General features: G+C 49.6%; 2 protein-coding genes across 2 annotated transcripts; one reads left to right on the top strand and one right to left on the bottom strand.

Moving 5' to 3' along the window:
- Positions 1-4,125: 4,125 nt before the first annotated feature.
- On the bottom strand, positions 4,126-5,082 carry LOC149914590 (olfactory receptor 14C36-like). The gene has a single exon (XM_090126442.1). It carries the CDS (start codon positions 5,080-5,082, stop codon positions 4,126-4,128), a length of 957 nt encoding a protein of 318 aa, XP_089982568.1.
- A 7,558-nt stretch (positions 5,083-12,640) lies between these two features.
- On the top strand, positions 12,641-13,597 carry LOC149914589 (olfactory receptor 14C36-like). Its single transcript, XM_090126441.1, has one exon. It carries the CDS (start codon positions 12,641-12,643, stop codon positions 13,595-13,597), a length of 957 nt encoding a protein of 318 aa, XP_089982567.1.
- The last annotated feature ends 2,509 nt before the right edge of the window (positions 13,598-16,106 follow it).

Raw genomic sequence — 16,106 nt, 5'->3', positions numbered from 1 at the left:
GGAGAGAGACTCAGCAGTAGAGATCCCATTCAGCTGCCTCCCACCTTGAGCAGCACAGGGTCAGCCCGGTGCCCCAGGGCACCACAGCTCCCTCACTCTGCAGAGCAGCTCCACCAGCTCAGGGCCCTGCACGGAGCTCGAGAATGGAAGCATGAGGGAACCAGGAGCTGCTGCCAGGCCAGCAAAGACACACTGCCCTGAGCAACGATCTGTGGAAGTAGGGCTGGGCTTGGAGAAGGGCTATGGAGCATTTTTGTGTGTTCAGGGATGGATGGATGAGAAGGAACATGCTCTGCTTGCCCTCCTGCTGCAGGTGGCTGCACCAGAGAGGACCCGCAGCCAGCACCTGGATGGAGCTCTGCCACCCGCCCTGCCCTCCCCCCTCCAGTGCTGTCACTGCTGATGCACTCCATGACCTCCCAGTGCTGCCGGCCGGCACATCTTGCAGGGGCCATTCAGGTGCTGCAGTGACAGTGAGCTCACATCACCACTCCAGCCACCTGTCCTCAGCCTGCCTCTCCCTTGCTCCTCTGCTCTGTCCTGTCCCTGCTGGGATGAGTGCTGTAGGGATGCGCTTCCTGTCCCCGCGTTGACTCCTCCCAGCTGCCAGCCTGGCGGGTCCTGGGGGTACCTATCAGTGGACTTGATGGTGTGGAGCAGAGTCCACTGAGAAAAGATGGTGTGAAGCAGCATTTTTGCAGTGGTGGCCTCCATGTTCATTTGGCAAGTGAGAACTTGTGCTCAGTGTGCTTGTGGCCCGGAGCTTCTACTCCAGCGTTATCTGCATTGGTCATGGCACAGGAATGACGTTTCACAGACCAGCGACCTCCTTTCTTCCTCACGTTATGTCATAAACCAGTGTCCTTCACTCTGACAGTGTTTGTATCAGCTCATGGATTAAATGAATTAGACCTCTTTTAGTTATTTGAGTCACAATGCAATACCTTTCGCTCTCCGCCTCTGTAGTAGATAAATTTTACATACCCTTCATCTGAGGACTGACCTGATGGATCTTTCCACACTGTTCCTTTTTAATGTCCATAGTTTGGTGGGGATGTTTTCCCACTGTGATGGGTTTCACCGCAGTGACTGTGACCTATACTTGAGTCTTTCAGGCTGAGTTTGACACCAGTGACCCAAAATGGTTCATGGATGTTTGTGTTTATTAACTTTCTGCACTTCAGAGAGACGCGTGGTACATTTGATGCCAGGTCTATCAACTTCAGGAACTGAGAGGAGGATGCTGTAAGCACTTGAGAAAGTAAAGTTGGAAGAAAAAGAGGAGGGATCTTGGCGTACTAATGGGGCCCACTGAGGGACATTACCAACACAGCCTCCCTTGGACTTGTTAGAGCAGGGAATTGGAGGCAATGATTATAGTTAGGTAAAGCCTTGTGCTGAGAAATCTTCTGGTTTGTTTGATGAAGAAAGACAAGGCCTGACATCCAGACCCCGGAGAGGAGATCCATCGTATGTGAGGGAATGAGCTCAGGGCTCATCCTGGGGTTGGTGTGGTGGGGCAGATTGTACTCCATGTGAAGGACAGCAGTGTGACACCTCCCAGCCTCTGCACAGGGATGCCAGGAGGCATTGAGGCCCCATTACCATAACCATAATAAATCTCCTCACAAACCATGGCCAAGGGGACAAAGATTTCATTGCTTTTGGGCCCTCCATCCTCACCAGCACCCACTGCCTTCTCCTCTGCAGGATTTCCTATGCTGCTTCAGCCCAGCCCCTATTTCCCTGTGGTCTGCAGACACCCACCTCTCCTCTCGGCCCCACTCTGACCCTGGCACTGCAGTCATGTCACTGATGTCTCTCAAGCCCCTCTGAACGTCCCTTGAAACACAAAGCCATGGAGTGATCCCCCAGCATGGCCCCACATCATAACTCTTCCAGTGACATTTCTTCCTCCTCATGCCCAGTCTCTAGTGTTCAAGCTGCACTGTGAGGGAGTTTGTTCCCCCCTTTGCTCATTTCCACTACCAAGGTCAACTCCATCATGTTGGAAATCACTTCCTCATGGAAACGCCACCCATCAGCTTTCTTGTGGCCTGTCAGCCGTTGAGAAGAAGGAACCTCACCATCATCTTCCAAGGCACGTGCCAGCTTCATGGACAGACACGACCAAGAAACGTCCCTCCTGCTATCGAGTTGTGTCCTCACACAGAAGAGCCATCACAATCCCTTACACAAACCTCCTACTTCCTCCATGGGCCCTGCCAGGTGCTCAGGCAGAGAGGATCCCACAGGCAACACAGCAACCTGGCACTTTCTGTCGGCCTCTCAGGGACACTGCAGATGTGATCCTGTGTGCACAGATCCCAGCCAGAAGTCAAGGGCTGACGACCAGCTGCTTCAGGCAGAAGGCAGCACACCATTCCTTTCTGGGACACGCTCCTGGGGCTGGCCTGTCAACTGCACACACAGAAGTGACCTCACAGCCACCTTCACAGCCTCGTGCCACCTGCAGGCCCATGAGGGCCTGAGGTAGAGCTGAGCTCATGGCAGCATTCCTACCCACCTCCTCCTTATGGCCTCAAGCTGATCAGTCACACGTCACCTCCTGTACAGACATCGCCTCACATTCATCACTGCATTACATGGATTTGCTCTAAGGCTCCACCATTCCTGCTCTGCCCTGAAGGGCCAAGTACCCAAACTTTAGGGTTAGGGGAGGGGTTGATGTTCAAGAGGGCAGAGCGCAGGAGCAGGGTCTGTGGGTGTTGGGTGTTCAGGATAGGGATTCAGGGTTAGACGTCACCTTTTGGGGCAGCAAGTAAGCGAAGGTTTAGTGAAAGGGCTTGGTGTTTTGCTAAGGTTTTCAGGACAGTGTTAGGGTACAGGTAAGCAATACGGATTAGCGTTCTGTTTTGGGCTGCAGTGAGGGTATTTAACAATTGTTAAATTCAATATTTTAATGCTAGCAATTAAAGCTGGGTTTTAGCATGAGTGGGAGAGTAAGTGTGGGAATCTGTGCAGTCCATTCCTTGGGAATGTTCTTGGCAGCAACTTTTAAAGAAGCCCTGAGCCTTCAGGCAGTGCCATGAGGAGATCTCCATTAGCAATATACTTGCTGAGGTGGAAACTGTGTGACAGAAGTGCCCACTGCGTGTCCTTGCTTGTGTTTGCAGCCACACAGCAGCACTGTCACCAAGCCACAGGAGCTGCAAGGCTAAGGGGGCTATGGGGCTGAGTTTCAGCTCAACACACCACCACCACACCACTGAATTCTGTCTCTCATGCAACCCTGAGCCTTTTCTTGAAAAGTTTCTGTCTCACCTCTGTTGGCTGTTCCATTCCTGAGATGGAAGTGGCACCTGACTCAGGAAGGAGAAGGACACAGAGCTCTGCAGGAGGACCTGCACCACCTGCCCAGCAGCTCTGTGCTACCCCACAGTTGCACTTCCTACCTACAAATTCATGCTCCAGAATGTCTCCTGAGAGTCCTGGGCAACCTTTCCTGGGCTCTCATGTGTGCTTCAGCTACCCTAGGGCATTGTGGAGGCAGTGCCCACCTCTGTGTGGCAAATGGAAAGAAGACTGAAGGGAGACTTCAGGGAAAAGTCTAAGCCTCTGAGATGAAAACCCATATCCAAGACATTTTCTTACACAAGGTCTCACAGGGACTGAGGAAGAGGGGATCTGACAACCAGCGTGCAAACCAGGTGCTGCTGCTGGCCTGTCAGAGGCACTGACAGATGTCAGCCTGAAAGCACAGACCCCAGCCAGGCGCCAAGGGATGGCCCGTCAGCTATTGCAGGCTGCAGTCACTGCACAGTTTGATTAACAGCTGTATGCTTCGTGCTGGATTATGGGGTGCTGAGAACAGCTGACCCTGGCAGCTCCGTAAATGTTCCAGAAGAAGGAAGACAGACAAAGTCATTGCATGCCTTTTGTTTTGATAAGCTTCACAGAGATCCTGGTTCCTTATGTACCCTGTGACTGGGCAACACTGCACAGGTACAAACAGAGTAGTACTTGATGTGGATAATGACATTTAAGTGAAAAACATTACAATAATTAAAACACAGAATAAAACATTCAATAAATTACACTTAGAAAACTAATACATAAACCATGTAAGACAGTTTGATTCCGTTAAAATCTGTATTACAACACTTAGATAGAAAAAGGTGGGCAGTTCACTGCTTTCGAAACACATTTGGTCATCAGTTTCCGAAGAGCATCTTTGAGCTCCTGGTTCCTCATGCTGTAGATGAGGGGGTTCACTGCTGGAGGCAGCACCGAGTACAGAAATGACACCACCAGGTCCAGGGATGGGAAGGAAATGGAGGGTGGCTTCAAATAGGCAACCATGGCAGTGCTGAGAAACAGGGAGACCACGGCCAGGTGAGGGAGGCACGTGGAGAAGGCTTTGTGCCGTCCCTGCTCAGAGGGCATCCTCAGCACAGCCCTGAAGATCTGCACATAGGACACAACAATGAATACAAAGCACCCAAAATACACAAGGATACCAACCACAATAAGCACAACTTCCCTGAGGTAGGCATCTGAGCAGGAGAGCTTGAGTATCTGGGGAATTTCACAGAAGAATTGGTCCACAGCATTGCCTTGGCAGAGAGGCAGTGAAAATGTGCTGGCAGTGTGCAGCAGAGCATTGAGAACCCCAGTGTCCCAGGCAGCTGCTGCCATGGTGGCACAAGCTCTGCTGTCCATCAGGGTCCCGTAGTGCAGGGGCTTGCAGATGGCAACGTAGCGGTCATAGGACATGATGGTGAGAATGAAATACTCTGCCGATATCAGAAAGACAAACAGGAAGGTCTGGGCAACACATCCTGCATAGGAGATGTGCCTGGTGTCCCAGAGGGCATTGGCCATGGCTTTGGGGAGAGTGGTGGAGATGCAGCCCAGGTCGAGGAGGGCGAGGTTGAGGAGGAAGAAGTACATGGGGGTGTGCAGGCGGTGGTGGCAGGCTACGGCTGTGCTGATGAGGCCGTTGCCCAGGAGGGCAGCCAGGTAGATGCCCAGCAAGAGCCAGAAGTGCAGGAGCTGCAGCTGCCGCGTGTCTGCCAACGCCAGCAGGAGGAACTCGCTGATGGAGCTGCTGTTGGGCATCTGCAGTTCCTGGGCATGGAGTCCTGTGCAGAGTGCAGAAAATAATGACAGAAGTCAAGATAACTTGCAGACACTCTCCTCCTGCTATACTATAGAAATGTTTCTTTCTCTTTGAAAAATGTTCATTTAACTCCATAACTTCAATTTCCTTGCATGAGCTTTAGTGTACCTTAAGAAGTAGAAGCTGAAAGAGCTCTTACTTTCCTCTCATTTCCTAATCATATCTCAGCTTCCTAGATAATTTCCTCTTACAATCAGTTTCCATCCCTCATATCTTTATGCTGTCTGCACTCACAGTGCCCATCCCTACCTCTTTTCTGCCCTTAAATTTCTGTTAGAGAAAGCTGTCTGTTTTCAGGATAAGAGCATTATTCATGTCAGCAGAAAACGATAGCAATTTCAGCTGAAAGCACTTTAGGAGAATGTTCATATAAGGGCAAATTGTGAATGGTACAATTCAGGATTCTCAGAGATGTGTTCATATTTCACATCTCCTTTCAGAATTCTGCCTCCAACTCATTCTCCTTCCCTAAGAACAGGTGTTGGAAAATCCCTGCCTTGTCTCTCCTCCTGCAAAGCACCCATGGAAAAAAAAACACCCAGTGGTGAGTGTAGCTGTTATCCCCCTGCCCCAGGCAGCAGCTGTAGCAGCAGAAGACCTCTGCCCTGCCCTGCCGTGGGACTCCTTCCCCCCACACATCTCCCCGCAGCGCCCTGGGCAGCTCCCCGGGCAGGCTGAGTGCTGAGTGCTGAGTGCTGAGTGCTGAGTGCTGAGTGCTGAGCCTGGCAGGCGGCAGAGTCAAAGCCTGCAGTGAGACTTACCTTGTCAAAGGCTGTGAGCAGTGCTCCTGCAGTGAACTCAACACCTGCTCAAACCATACACATCCTATAAGCTCTCTGCCCTTTCTCTCCTCTCCTCCTGTCACCTGCAGGCTGTGCTGTGCAGAAGAGCTGCTCCTGGGCACAGCTGTCTCTCTGCAGCGCTGCCCACTTGTAGGAGCTCCCTGAGTCCCAGGAGCCCAGCCCAGCCCAGCCCAGCAGAGGATGTCATTTTCTCTTCCTCACTGCTCTCCCTGGAGATGCCCTTGGGGCTGCAGGGCTGGCAGCTCCTGATAGACAACAGGGTCATCTCTGCAAAACGTACTTTGAAGTCAGATGAATTAATCACCAGTAGCCAAGCTGATTTCGGAAGCATTGTTTGTCCTAACAGATTGTGTGTGCCGAGCAAAGCTGCCAATGCCCCATCTGGTGTCATGGTTTTATGATTCTTGTTATCAGTATTCCACATCATAACATCATGTAAAGCACCGGGAATTAAAGAGTTAATACTCCAGTTCTGTGGACGGACAACTTTCTGGATACCTGGTTCTCAGAAGAGAAGAAGAACCGCATATCCCAGGGGACTCTGAGTTCAGAGGGGAAGATAGGCCGTGGGAGGAAGACCTGGGATCTCTCACTTGCTCGCTGCCTGGCAGTGTGTGGCTGCGCGCCCCAGCCGTGCGCCTTCAGTTCAAAGTAAGGCTTTTGGTTTCAGACACTTGCTCTCTCATTATATTTCAGTTATTACCCTAAATTCCAATTTTATTTTATAACATTGTGTTATCTTACATTCCAGTATCATGTTTAGTAAAAATAAGTTTCCTTCTTCAATCATTGATGCTGTTTTTTATTATTTTTATTATTATAATTTTTTTTATATTTTATTTTATTTTATTTTATTTTATTTTATTTTATTTTATTTTATTTTATTTTATTTTATTTTATTTTTTGGCCAGTGGGACTGCCAAGCCTTCAGCCCTCTGTCACGGACACACATTGATCCAGATAACTCCGTAACAAGACAACACACTCAGTCATATGCTCTGCTTTTAGGACGGGTGTGTGGAGCCAAACGTTGGACCTGATGATCACTATGGGTCCTTCCCATTGTGGGTTGTCCTAGGATTCTGTGACAGTGGGTACAAGCACGGTGATGTTGGATCACTGTGCTGTCACAGTGGGTAGGAGTTCAGTGGCAGCACAGTCACGGTGTTGTCTCGGTAGTGTGGAGAGGGGTGATGTCATAATTACTGGGTTGTGGCAGTGGTCAGTATTGCAGTGATGTCAGAGTCACTGTGCTGGAAAGGGGAGACAAGCTCAGTGATTTCAGCTCCACTGTGTCGTCACAGCTGATATGAGCACAGTGGTGTTGCAGTCAGACAGGAGCTCTGCATGTGGGTGAGCATCAAACACGGCATCCCCAGAACCAAATGCTACCAGTGAGGAAATGGTGCCTCCACCTTGGGCCTGGGAGTTCAAAGTTCTGTTGTGATTGACTGCTTGTTCAGACTGAGCCCCTCTCACATCCCACATCCTGGCATGAGACACACTGCCCACATGGGACTTGGGCCTCACGGCATCCTTGCACCCCATGCAGAGTCTGGCAGCTGCTGTGCCCTGGTCTTTCATTTGACATCAGACAAACCTCCATCCCACTGCCCCAGGAAGGGCCCTGAGCCAGCACGAGGGACACGATCTCCCTGCCAAGGCTCTGGGGATCAGGCCTTGGCCTTTCTGCTTCAGAAGACAAAGGAGGCTTTGCTCAGCATCACAGCCACCATCCCAGTGCCTTGGTCTGCCTGCAATCATGGCTTCCAATTATCTGCTCTAACAAGTCCCTGGGGAAGCTTGCTTGTCCATGGCCCTCAGTGGGGCCCATTAATACTCCAGGAAACTTCACTGTTCCTTCTGACTTTGTACTCTTGAGCACTTTGTGTAATCTTCTCTGTGCACTGGAGGTTGATGGACTCAGCAGCAAATGCCCCGTGGGGCCCATTACAACCTGAAGAGCCCTCCTGTGCCTTGTGCCTTCCTGTCATCTTCTTCAGCTGTTCAGAACTTGTGCAGCAAACTGGACAGGTACCTGGAGACATCTAAAAGAGGAAGAGAACAACAGGCATTAATGAAGTCTATTTATTTATTTATTTATAGTTGAGTTTAATCAAGAAGTTGCAGCAGCACTTGGCAATTGATATTGACCCAGGATGTTCCCTAATGAGATTTGTTCTGTCACTGTATGGACAAATGTCCTCCTCTGCTACCCCTCTCCATTTCTATTCACATTGGCTCCGTGGGACTTCCATCACTTTTCCTCCCATCACACTTCTCCTCTGCAGTCCCCAACTCAGTGTTAAAACTCCTTTGCACCAAATCCAACTGGCTTTTTCAAAGAATAAGCTGCACATGGATAATGAAAGATTTCTCTCTTTTTTTTTTTTTTTTTTTCCAACAAACAGTTGTAAACATGATGCAATTGAATGAACAATGGCATGCCTTGTCCAAGCCACATCTAATGAGGTTTGTCTTTCACAGAGAATAGTTGTACAAAAAATGAGTTCAGCAGAGAGAGGAAGGGATAGATATAATCACAGTTAAGGAGCAGATCAAAGAGTCCATCGGAGTTTGGACAGATGGAGCAAGTTCCAGAAATCTTCCTAAAGGTGACAGATCAGCCAGATAGTTTGGAGGTATCAGAGTGAACAAAGATCAAGGGATGGGAAATCTGGAGAGCAATGTCCAGATGGCCTGCTGAAAACATGCCCTGAACCATGGTCATTGATTTATAAGAGCTGGAGACACCTGGAGGATGAGGGACATCAAATACGCAGCAGGGTAGAGCAGCAGTGGACGCTGGGCATTGGTCACAGGGCATTGGCACTGGCACCACTGTCTGTCTCCCTGTACGTGAAGGCATCTATGTCCTGCAAACACAGTTCTGGAAAACACTGTATTTAAGAAAAAATAAAAACATAGAAGACCAAAGATCTTCTCAAAGACTTGTGTTTCCAACGTCAAAAGAGAGAGGACTCCTGAGGATACAAGTGAGAATCTTGTTAACTTATTTTCACTGATTTCTATCTTAGTCTTCAATTCTTTTTTTTTCAATTTTACTGACATTAATGAACATCTTTAAGGCTTACAGCTTAGAAAAGAAGATCCATTTGTGTCTTGCACGGTGCCTGTTTCTCCCCAGAATTTCCCTGCCCAGAGCTGTCCGTGACATCTCTCAGTCTTTGTATAAATGGAGTTACACTGTGGTAATGAGCTTTTTTCTTCTTTCTCAGTTGTTGTTTTAGATGGTCCCATGCAGCACAGGACTCATCATGCCCTTCATGCCCTTCATGCCCTTCATGCCAGGTACCCTGCCCCATTCTACTGTTGGTACACACTGGCCACAGTGTTCCTTGAGCTGCCCATGTATTTCTACAAATCTTTATTGTGTTTGATATGCCTGGGCAGATTCAGCTGTGTTTGAACTTTGGCCTTCTTAAACACATCTCAGCAGGTACAATAGTGCAGACACTCTGCACTGCTCCCAGCTGACCACTTCTTGTTTACACTTCCTACATGCTTTCTTTCTGTACTGTACACCACAGACTTGAAGAAGAAGCCAAAGTGTGCTCTCCTGAAGTCCAAAGATGTGAGTTTGTCCTTTTCCCTCCCCTCAGACTCCTCAGCTCCACCATCCCATGGCCACTGCAGATCAGGTTCTCTTTGACCATCACATTCCCCATGGGTCCTTGCTGCTGGTGAGTATGAGATCTAGCAAAGCACCTCTCCTCTTCCGATCCTCTATGTCTTGGTCAAGAAGCTGCCGGCTGTGCTCTCCAGAGATTTTCTGGATGGTGCATGCCCTGCTGTGTTGTCCCTGCTGCAGATACTGCAGTGAAAAAGGCCCCCACCGGGGATAAGGGCCTGACAACATGAGGCTCCCATCTGTCTGCAGAGGGCACCTTCCACTTGCTCTTCCTGATCAGGAAGCCAGGAACAGACACTGTTGGTCTCCTCTGTTTGCCATTTCAATTTGCTCTGTCCTCTCTGCTCTGCCATCCCCAGGAAGAGCTCAGTGCACTCTCACAGAGAGCAGTCGCCCTTCCTTGTCTCCTCATCCATCCATCGTAAAGACTCTGTATCCCCTGGTGCTACAGTCCAGTTGTGGAAGCCATTTAACCACGTCCCTGTGGTCCAAACAAGAGCAACTCTACCAGCATTTCTAGCTCAGCATGTGTTGCTGTTCTCATTAGTGTAAAAACACATAAGACAACAAACCTACCCAGGATGGAACATTGGATTTAGTGCATCTATGTTATTTTTGTTCAGAAGGTGGCACACATGCGTTAGACCCATTGTAAGGCTCAGAGCTGTCCAAGCAGCACGGACTCTGCTAGGGCATGGCTTTCCTGAAGGCCCTGAGTTGCATTTGCAGCTGCATGTGAGTTTGCTGGACAACTAAGGAAATCAGCACAACACTAGGCTGCTTCTGATGCCATTCACATGGGTTTTCATCAGTTGAGGAATAAAGATGTGTATTAGCTTTGCAGTGCCTTGTGATACAGAATGTGCAGCAGAAGGAGAACAAAGATCTGGCTCTTCTTTTGGGAGCCCAGCCATTTAGTCAGCTGCAAAATTCTCCATGCTCCATGGAGACGGGTGAAAAAGACATTTTGAGATGCCATAAATGCAGGAAGTTTGTTCTCATTCAGGATTGCCACAAGTATTCCTAATCTTTCTCTGGTCTCATCTAGGGATGAGATGCCTGCACTGCTTCAGCTGGATCGCTGCCCTGCCCAGGGAAAGTCCACCCCTCCCTGTCCAGGTCTGTGTGCCCTTTTTGTTTTAGCAAACACTCTCTGGCAGGACTAACCACATGTATGCAATTGGTCACTGTCCAGTGGACATTTGGTGGTTAATGTAGCAGATTTCAGAGTACAATCATGATGCTGTTGTTTTTCAGGAGCTGTTGGCCACAGAGACCCAGGATCATCTCCGGGGGGATCAGTGAATAAAAATGAAATCCTCTGCTGCTGAGCTGGGCTGAGCCCCTGGGACACAGGGAGCTCCTACAAGTGGGCAGTGCTGCAGAGACACAGCTCTGACTAAGAGCAGCTCCTGTGTACTGTGCATCAGTACTAGGGACACATTCTGCAGGTGACATGAAGATAGAAGAGAAAGGAGAGAGGGATTACAGGATATAAGGGGTGTGAGCGGGCTGCGACCTCACTGCAGGAGCATTGACACGGTAAGTCTCTCACCATAGGTAATGCAAACACTTTTCCAACAGGGATCACCAAATCTGGCACTTCCCAGTAGAGATCAGGCTGCATACACTCTGTGTTTCTTTATCATGGAATAAGAGCTGTTCCAGCTGAGGGCTTCCCTGCTGCAGCATCAGAGCACAGCTCTGAGGGCACATCAAGAGAGAACCCTTAAGTGCATTTTACCTCTCTGCTTTCCTTCAATGTATATATTCTTTCAATATAGCCATGGGAGTTCTCTTAAGTTCCCTTTTTCACTTGAAAAAATAAACATGCACTTAGACAGTGCCTTGCAAACAGGGTGGGTTCTGGACAGTAAATAGGAACGCAGAGCGTTTGGGCTGGTGTCTGCATGCTCAGTCTGGGAAATGACAGGAAAACAGCCCCCAGGGTGAAAATCTGCAGACCACAGAGATATGATCAGGGAATTACCCCCTTCAGTGCAGGGACCTTCCTCTGAGCAAGCTCCCACCTAGAAACGTTTCTGCCCACATGACCATGGGGTCCGATGCGTGAACCACCTCCTGTGCAGGCAGAGCTCCAGCAGAGCAGAGCAGCATCTCCCCAGGCACGTGTCCATCACCCTCTGCAGTGCACAGGGGCTGAGAGCCACTGCCTGGGGCTGTGGGCAATGCAGTCTGTGAGGCTGGGAAGGAGCTGGCTTTCCCTTAATGAGATGCCATCATTAGGACACATCTCCCTGAGGTGCCCTTCAGAGCCGTGAGCCAACCTTCAGAATGCAAATCTTTCCCATAGCCTGGACAACTAATTTGAGGGAAGTTGCAGAGAGATGCAATATGCAAGGAAATGCTGTGGGGCGGGTGAAATGAATGTTAGGTTTCCTTTGCAATACGCGTGGTGATGAGGCACTGCTGAAGTACGTTGAGAAATGATGAATATTCAGTGATGGGCAGTGGATTCCTCTGCTCTCAGCTCGGTCTGCCTTCTTTTCACAATGTTTTGGGAGTGTAATCATTATTCCTCTTCAAAACTGACAATCTCAGAGCAATTAGTAACAAGCCCAACCAACTCCCCTTTCTCCACACTAAGCAGAGGTGAATCCCTTTGCCTCTCAGGTCTCATAGGCATGCATATTGAGTACAGCGGAAGTGCTCCGAATTTCTCAATTCCGCAAACACTCCATGGACACACTGAGTGCAGAAAAAACTATCACTGCAACTTCCATTTGTAACCCACATATTTCTGGCATTGAGACCACAGATGCTGACAAGCACCTCCCTATTGGAACTGACTTCATGTGACACATTTTGAAATGAACACCTTTCCCTACATGACCACATTTTCCTGTCCCTATGGGGACAAGACTGTTCCCTGGAGAGAAAAAGTGCAGAAGCCCTCAAGGCAAACTCGACGTCAAGAAATGTAGCTCACATCATTGAGGTTGAATGAACATTTTCCACACTGAAATCTCTGTCTTTAACTTTTGTACTCCTTGGACAGGTTCTTGTGGCAAAAGGCAGCAGATGTCCAACAGCAGCTCCATCAGCGAGTTCCTCCTGCTGGCGTTGGCAGACACGCGGCAGCTGCAGCTCCTGCACTTCTGGCTCTTGCTGGGCATCTACCTGGCTGCCCTCCTGGGCAACGGCCTCATCAGCACAGCCGTAGCCTGCCACCACCGCCTGCACACCCCCATGTACTTCTTCCTCCTCAACCTCGCCCTCCTCGACCTGGGCTGCATCTCCACCACTCTCCCCAAAGCCATGGCCAATGCCCTCTGCGACACCAGGCACATCTCCTATGCTGGATGTGTTGCCCAGACCTTCCTGTTTGTCTTTCTGATATCGGCAGAGTATTGCATTCTCACCATCATGTCCTATGACCGCTACGTTGCCATCTGCAAGCCCCTGCACTATGGGACCTTGATGGACAGCAGAGCTTGTGCCACCATGGCAGCAGCTGCCTGGGGCACTGGGGTTCTCAATGCTTTGTTGCACACTGCCAGCACATTTTCACTGCCTCTCTGCCAAGGCAATGCTGTGGACCAATTCTTCTGTGAAATTCCCCACATCCTCAAGCTCTCCTGCTCAGATGCCTACCTCAGGGAAGTTGTGCTTATTGTGGTTGGTATCCTTGTGTTTTTTGGGTGCTTTGTATTCATTGTTGTGTCCTATGTGCAGATCTTCAGGGCCGTGCTGAGGATGCCCTCTGAGCAGGGACGGCACAAAGCCTTCTCCACGTGCCTCCCTCACCTGGCCGTGGTCTCCCTGTTTCTCAGCACTGCCATGGTTGCCTACCTGAAGCCACCCTCCATCTCCTCCCCATCCCTGGACCTGGTGGTGTCATTTCTGTACTCGGTGCTGCCTCCAACACTGAACCCCCTCATCTACAGCATGAGGAACCAGGAGCTCAAAGATGCTCTTCGGAAACTGATGACCAAATGTGTTTCGAAAGCAGTGCACTGCCCACCTTTTTCTATCTAAGAGTTGTAATACAGATTTTAATGGAATCAAACTGTCTTACATGGTTTATGTATTAGTTTACTAAGTGTAATTTATTGAATGTTTTATTCCGTGTTTTATTTATTGTAATGTTTTTCACTTAAATGTCATTATCCACATCAAGTACTACTCTGTACCTATGCAGTGTTGCCCAGTCACAGTGTACATAAGGAACCAGGATCTCCGTGAAGCTTATCCAAACAACGGGAATGCAATGACTTTGTCTGTCTTCCTTACTGTGGGACATTTATGGAGCTGCCAGGGTCAGCTGTTCTCAGCACCCCATAATCCAGCACGAAGCATACAGCTGTTAATCAAACTGTGCAGTGACTGCAGCCTGCAATAGCTGACGGGCCATCCCTTGGCGCCTGGCTGGGGTCTGTGCTTTCAGGCTCACATCTGTCAGTGCCTCTGACAGGCCAGCAGCAGCACCTGGTTTGCACGCTGGTTGTCAGATCCCCTCTTCCTCAGTTCCTGTGAGACCTTGTATAAGAAAATGTCTTGGATATGGGTTTCCATCTCAGAGGCTTAAACTTTTCCCTGAAGTCTCCCTTCAGTCTTCTTTCCATTTGCCACACAGAGGTGGGCACTGCCTCCACGATGCCCTAGGGTAGCTGAAGCACACATGAGAGCCAGGGAAAGGTTCCCCAGGACTCTCAGGAGACATTCTGGAGCATGAATTTGTAGGTAGGAAGTGCAACTGTGGGGTAGCACAGAGCTGCTGGGCAGGTGGTGCAGGTCCTCCTGCAGAGCTCTGTGTCCTTCTCCTTCCTGAGTCAGGTGCCACTTCCATCTCAGGAATGGAACAGCCAACAGAGGTGAGACAGAAACTTTTCAAGAAAAGGCTCAGGGTTGCTCTAAGAGACAGAATTCAGTGATGTGTTGGCGGTGTGTTGAGCTGAAACTCAGCCCCATAGCCCCTTAGCCGTGCAGCTCCTGTGGCTTGGTGACAGTGCTGCTGTGTGGCTGCAAACACAAGCAAGGACACGCAGTGGGCACTTCTGTCACACAGTTTCCACCACAGCAAGTCCATCGTTAATGGAGATCTCCTCATGGCAGTGCCTGAAGGCTCAGGGCTTCTTTAAAAGTTGCTGCCAAGAACATTCCCAAGGAATGGACTGCACAGATTCCCACTGTCCCACTCACGCTAAAACCAAGCTTTAATTGCTAGCATTAAAATATTGTATTTAACTCTAGCCTTCCCTGCAGCCCAAAACAAAACACTAATCTGTAATGCTTACCTGTACCCAGTGTTCTGAAAACTTTAGCAGAACACCAAGCCCTCTCACTAAACCTTTGCTTACTTGCTGCCCCAAAATGGTGAGTTCTAACCCCTAATCCCTATCCTGAACACCCAACACCCACAGACCCTGCACTACGGGACCTTGATGGACAGCAGAGCTTGTGCCACCATGGCAGCAGCTGCCTGGGGCGCTGGGGTTCTCTATTCCCTGCTGCACACTGCCAATACATTTTCAGTGCCACTCTGCCAAGGTAATGCTGTGGATCAGATCTTCTGTGGAATTCCCCAGATTCTCAAGCTCTCCTGCTCAGAATTAGACTACCTCAGGGAAATGGGTTTTATTATGTTTAGTGTTCTTGCCGTATTTGTGTGTTTTGTTTTCATTGTTATGTCCTATGTGCAGATCTTCAGGGCCGTGCTGAGGATGCCCTCTGAGCAGGGACGGCACAAAGCCTTCTCCACGTGCCTCCCTCACCTGGCCGTGGTCTCTCTCTTTGTCAGCACTGACTTTCTGGCCTACCTGAAGCCACCCTCCATCTCCTCCCCATCCCTGGACCTGGTTCTGTCATTTTTGTACTCGGTGGTGCCTCCCACACTGAACCCCCTCATCTACAGCATGAGGAACCAGGAGCTCAAGGATGCAGTTCGGAAAATGATATCATGGACAAATTTCAGCAGGGATTGTCTTCTCATCTGTCTCAACAAATGGCTCACAGCCTTTTCCGTAACATGCCTATGTTATCACAGAGTCATTGAATGGCCTGTATTGAAAAGGATCACAATGATCATCTGGTTTCAACCCCCCTGCCACAGGCAGGGTTGCCAACCAGCAGACCAGGCAGCTCAGAGTCACATCCAGAGTGGCCTTGAATGCCTCCAAGATGGGGCATCCTCAACCTCCTTGGGCAAGCTGTCCCAGTGCCTCACCACCCTCTGAGTGAAAAACTTCCTTTTAATATCTAAATTAAGCCTCCCCAGACTCTGTTTAAAACCATTGCCCCTTGTCCTATCAGCATTCACCCTCGTACACAGTCATTCTCCCTCCTGTTTATCCGCTCCCTTCAAGTATTGGAAGGCCACAATAAGGTCTCCCTGCAGCCTTCTCTTCTCCAAGCTAAACAAGCCCAGTTCCCTCAACCTTTCATCATAGGAGAGGCTCTCCAGCCTTCTTAGCACCTTAGTGGCCCTCCTCAGGACCCGCCCCAAGAGCTCCACGTCCTTCCTGTACTGGGGGCCCCAGGCCTGGGC

This window comes from Phasianus colchicus, chromosome 29 (genome assembly GCF_987193195.1).
Source record: "Phasianus colchicus chromosome 29, bPhaCol1.hap1.1, whole genome shotgun sequence".
Lineage (NCBI taxonomy): Eukaryota > Metazoa > Chordata > Aves > Galliformes > Phasianidae > Phasianus > Phasianus colchicus.
The sequence above is the reverse complement of the archived record's forward strand: the minus strand, read 5'-3'. Positions and strand labels throughout refer to the sequence as shown.

Coding starts and splice junctions, on each gene's coding strand:
- LOC149914590 (XM_090126442.1), bottom strand. CDS start 5,082: ATGCCCAACAGCAGCTCCATCAGCGAGTTCCTCCTGCTGGCGTTGGCA.
- LOC149914589 (XM_090126441.1), top strand. CDS start 12,641: ATGTCCAACAGCAGCTCCATCAGCGAGTTCCTCCTGCTGGCGTTGGCA.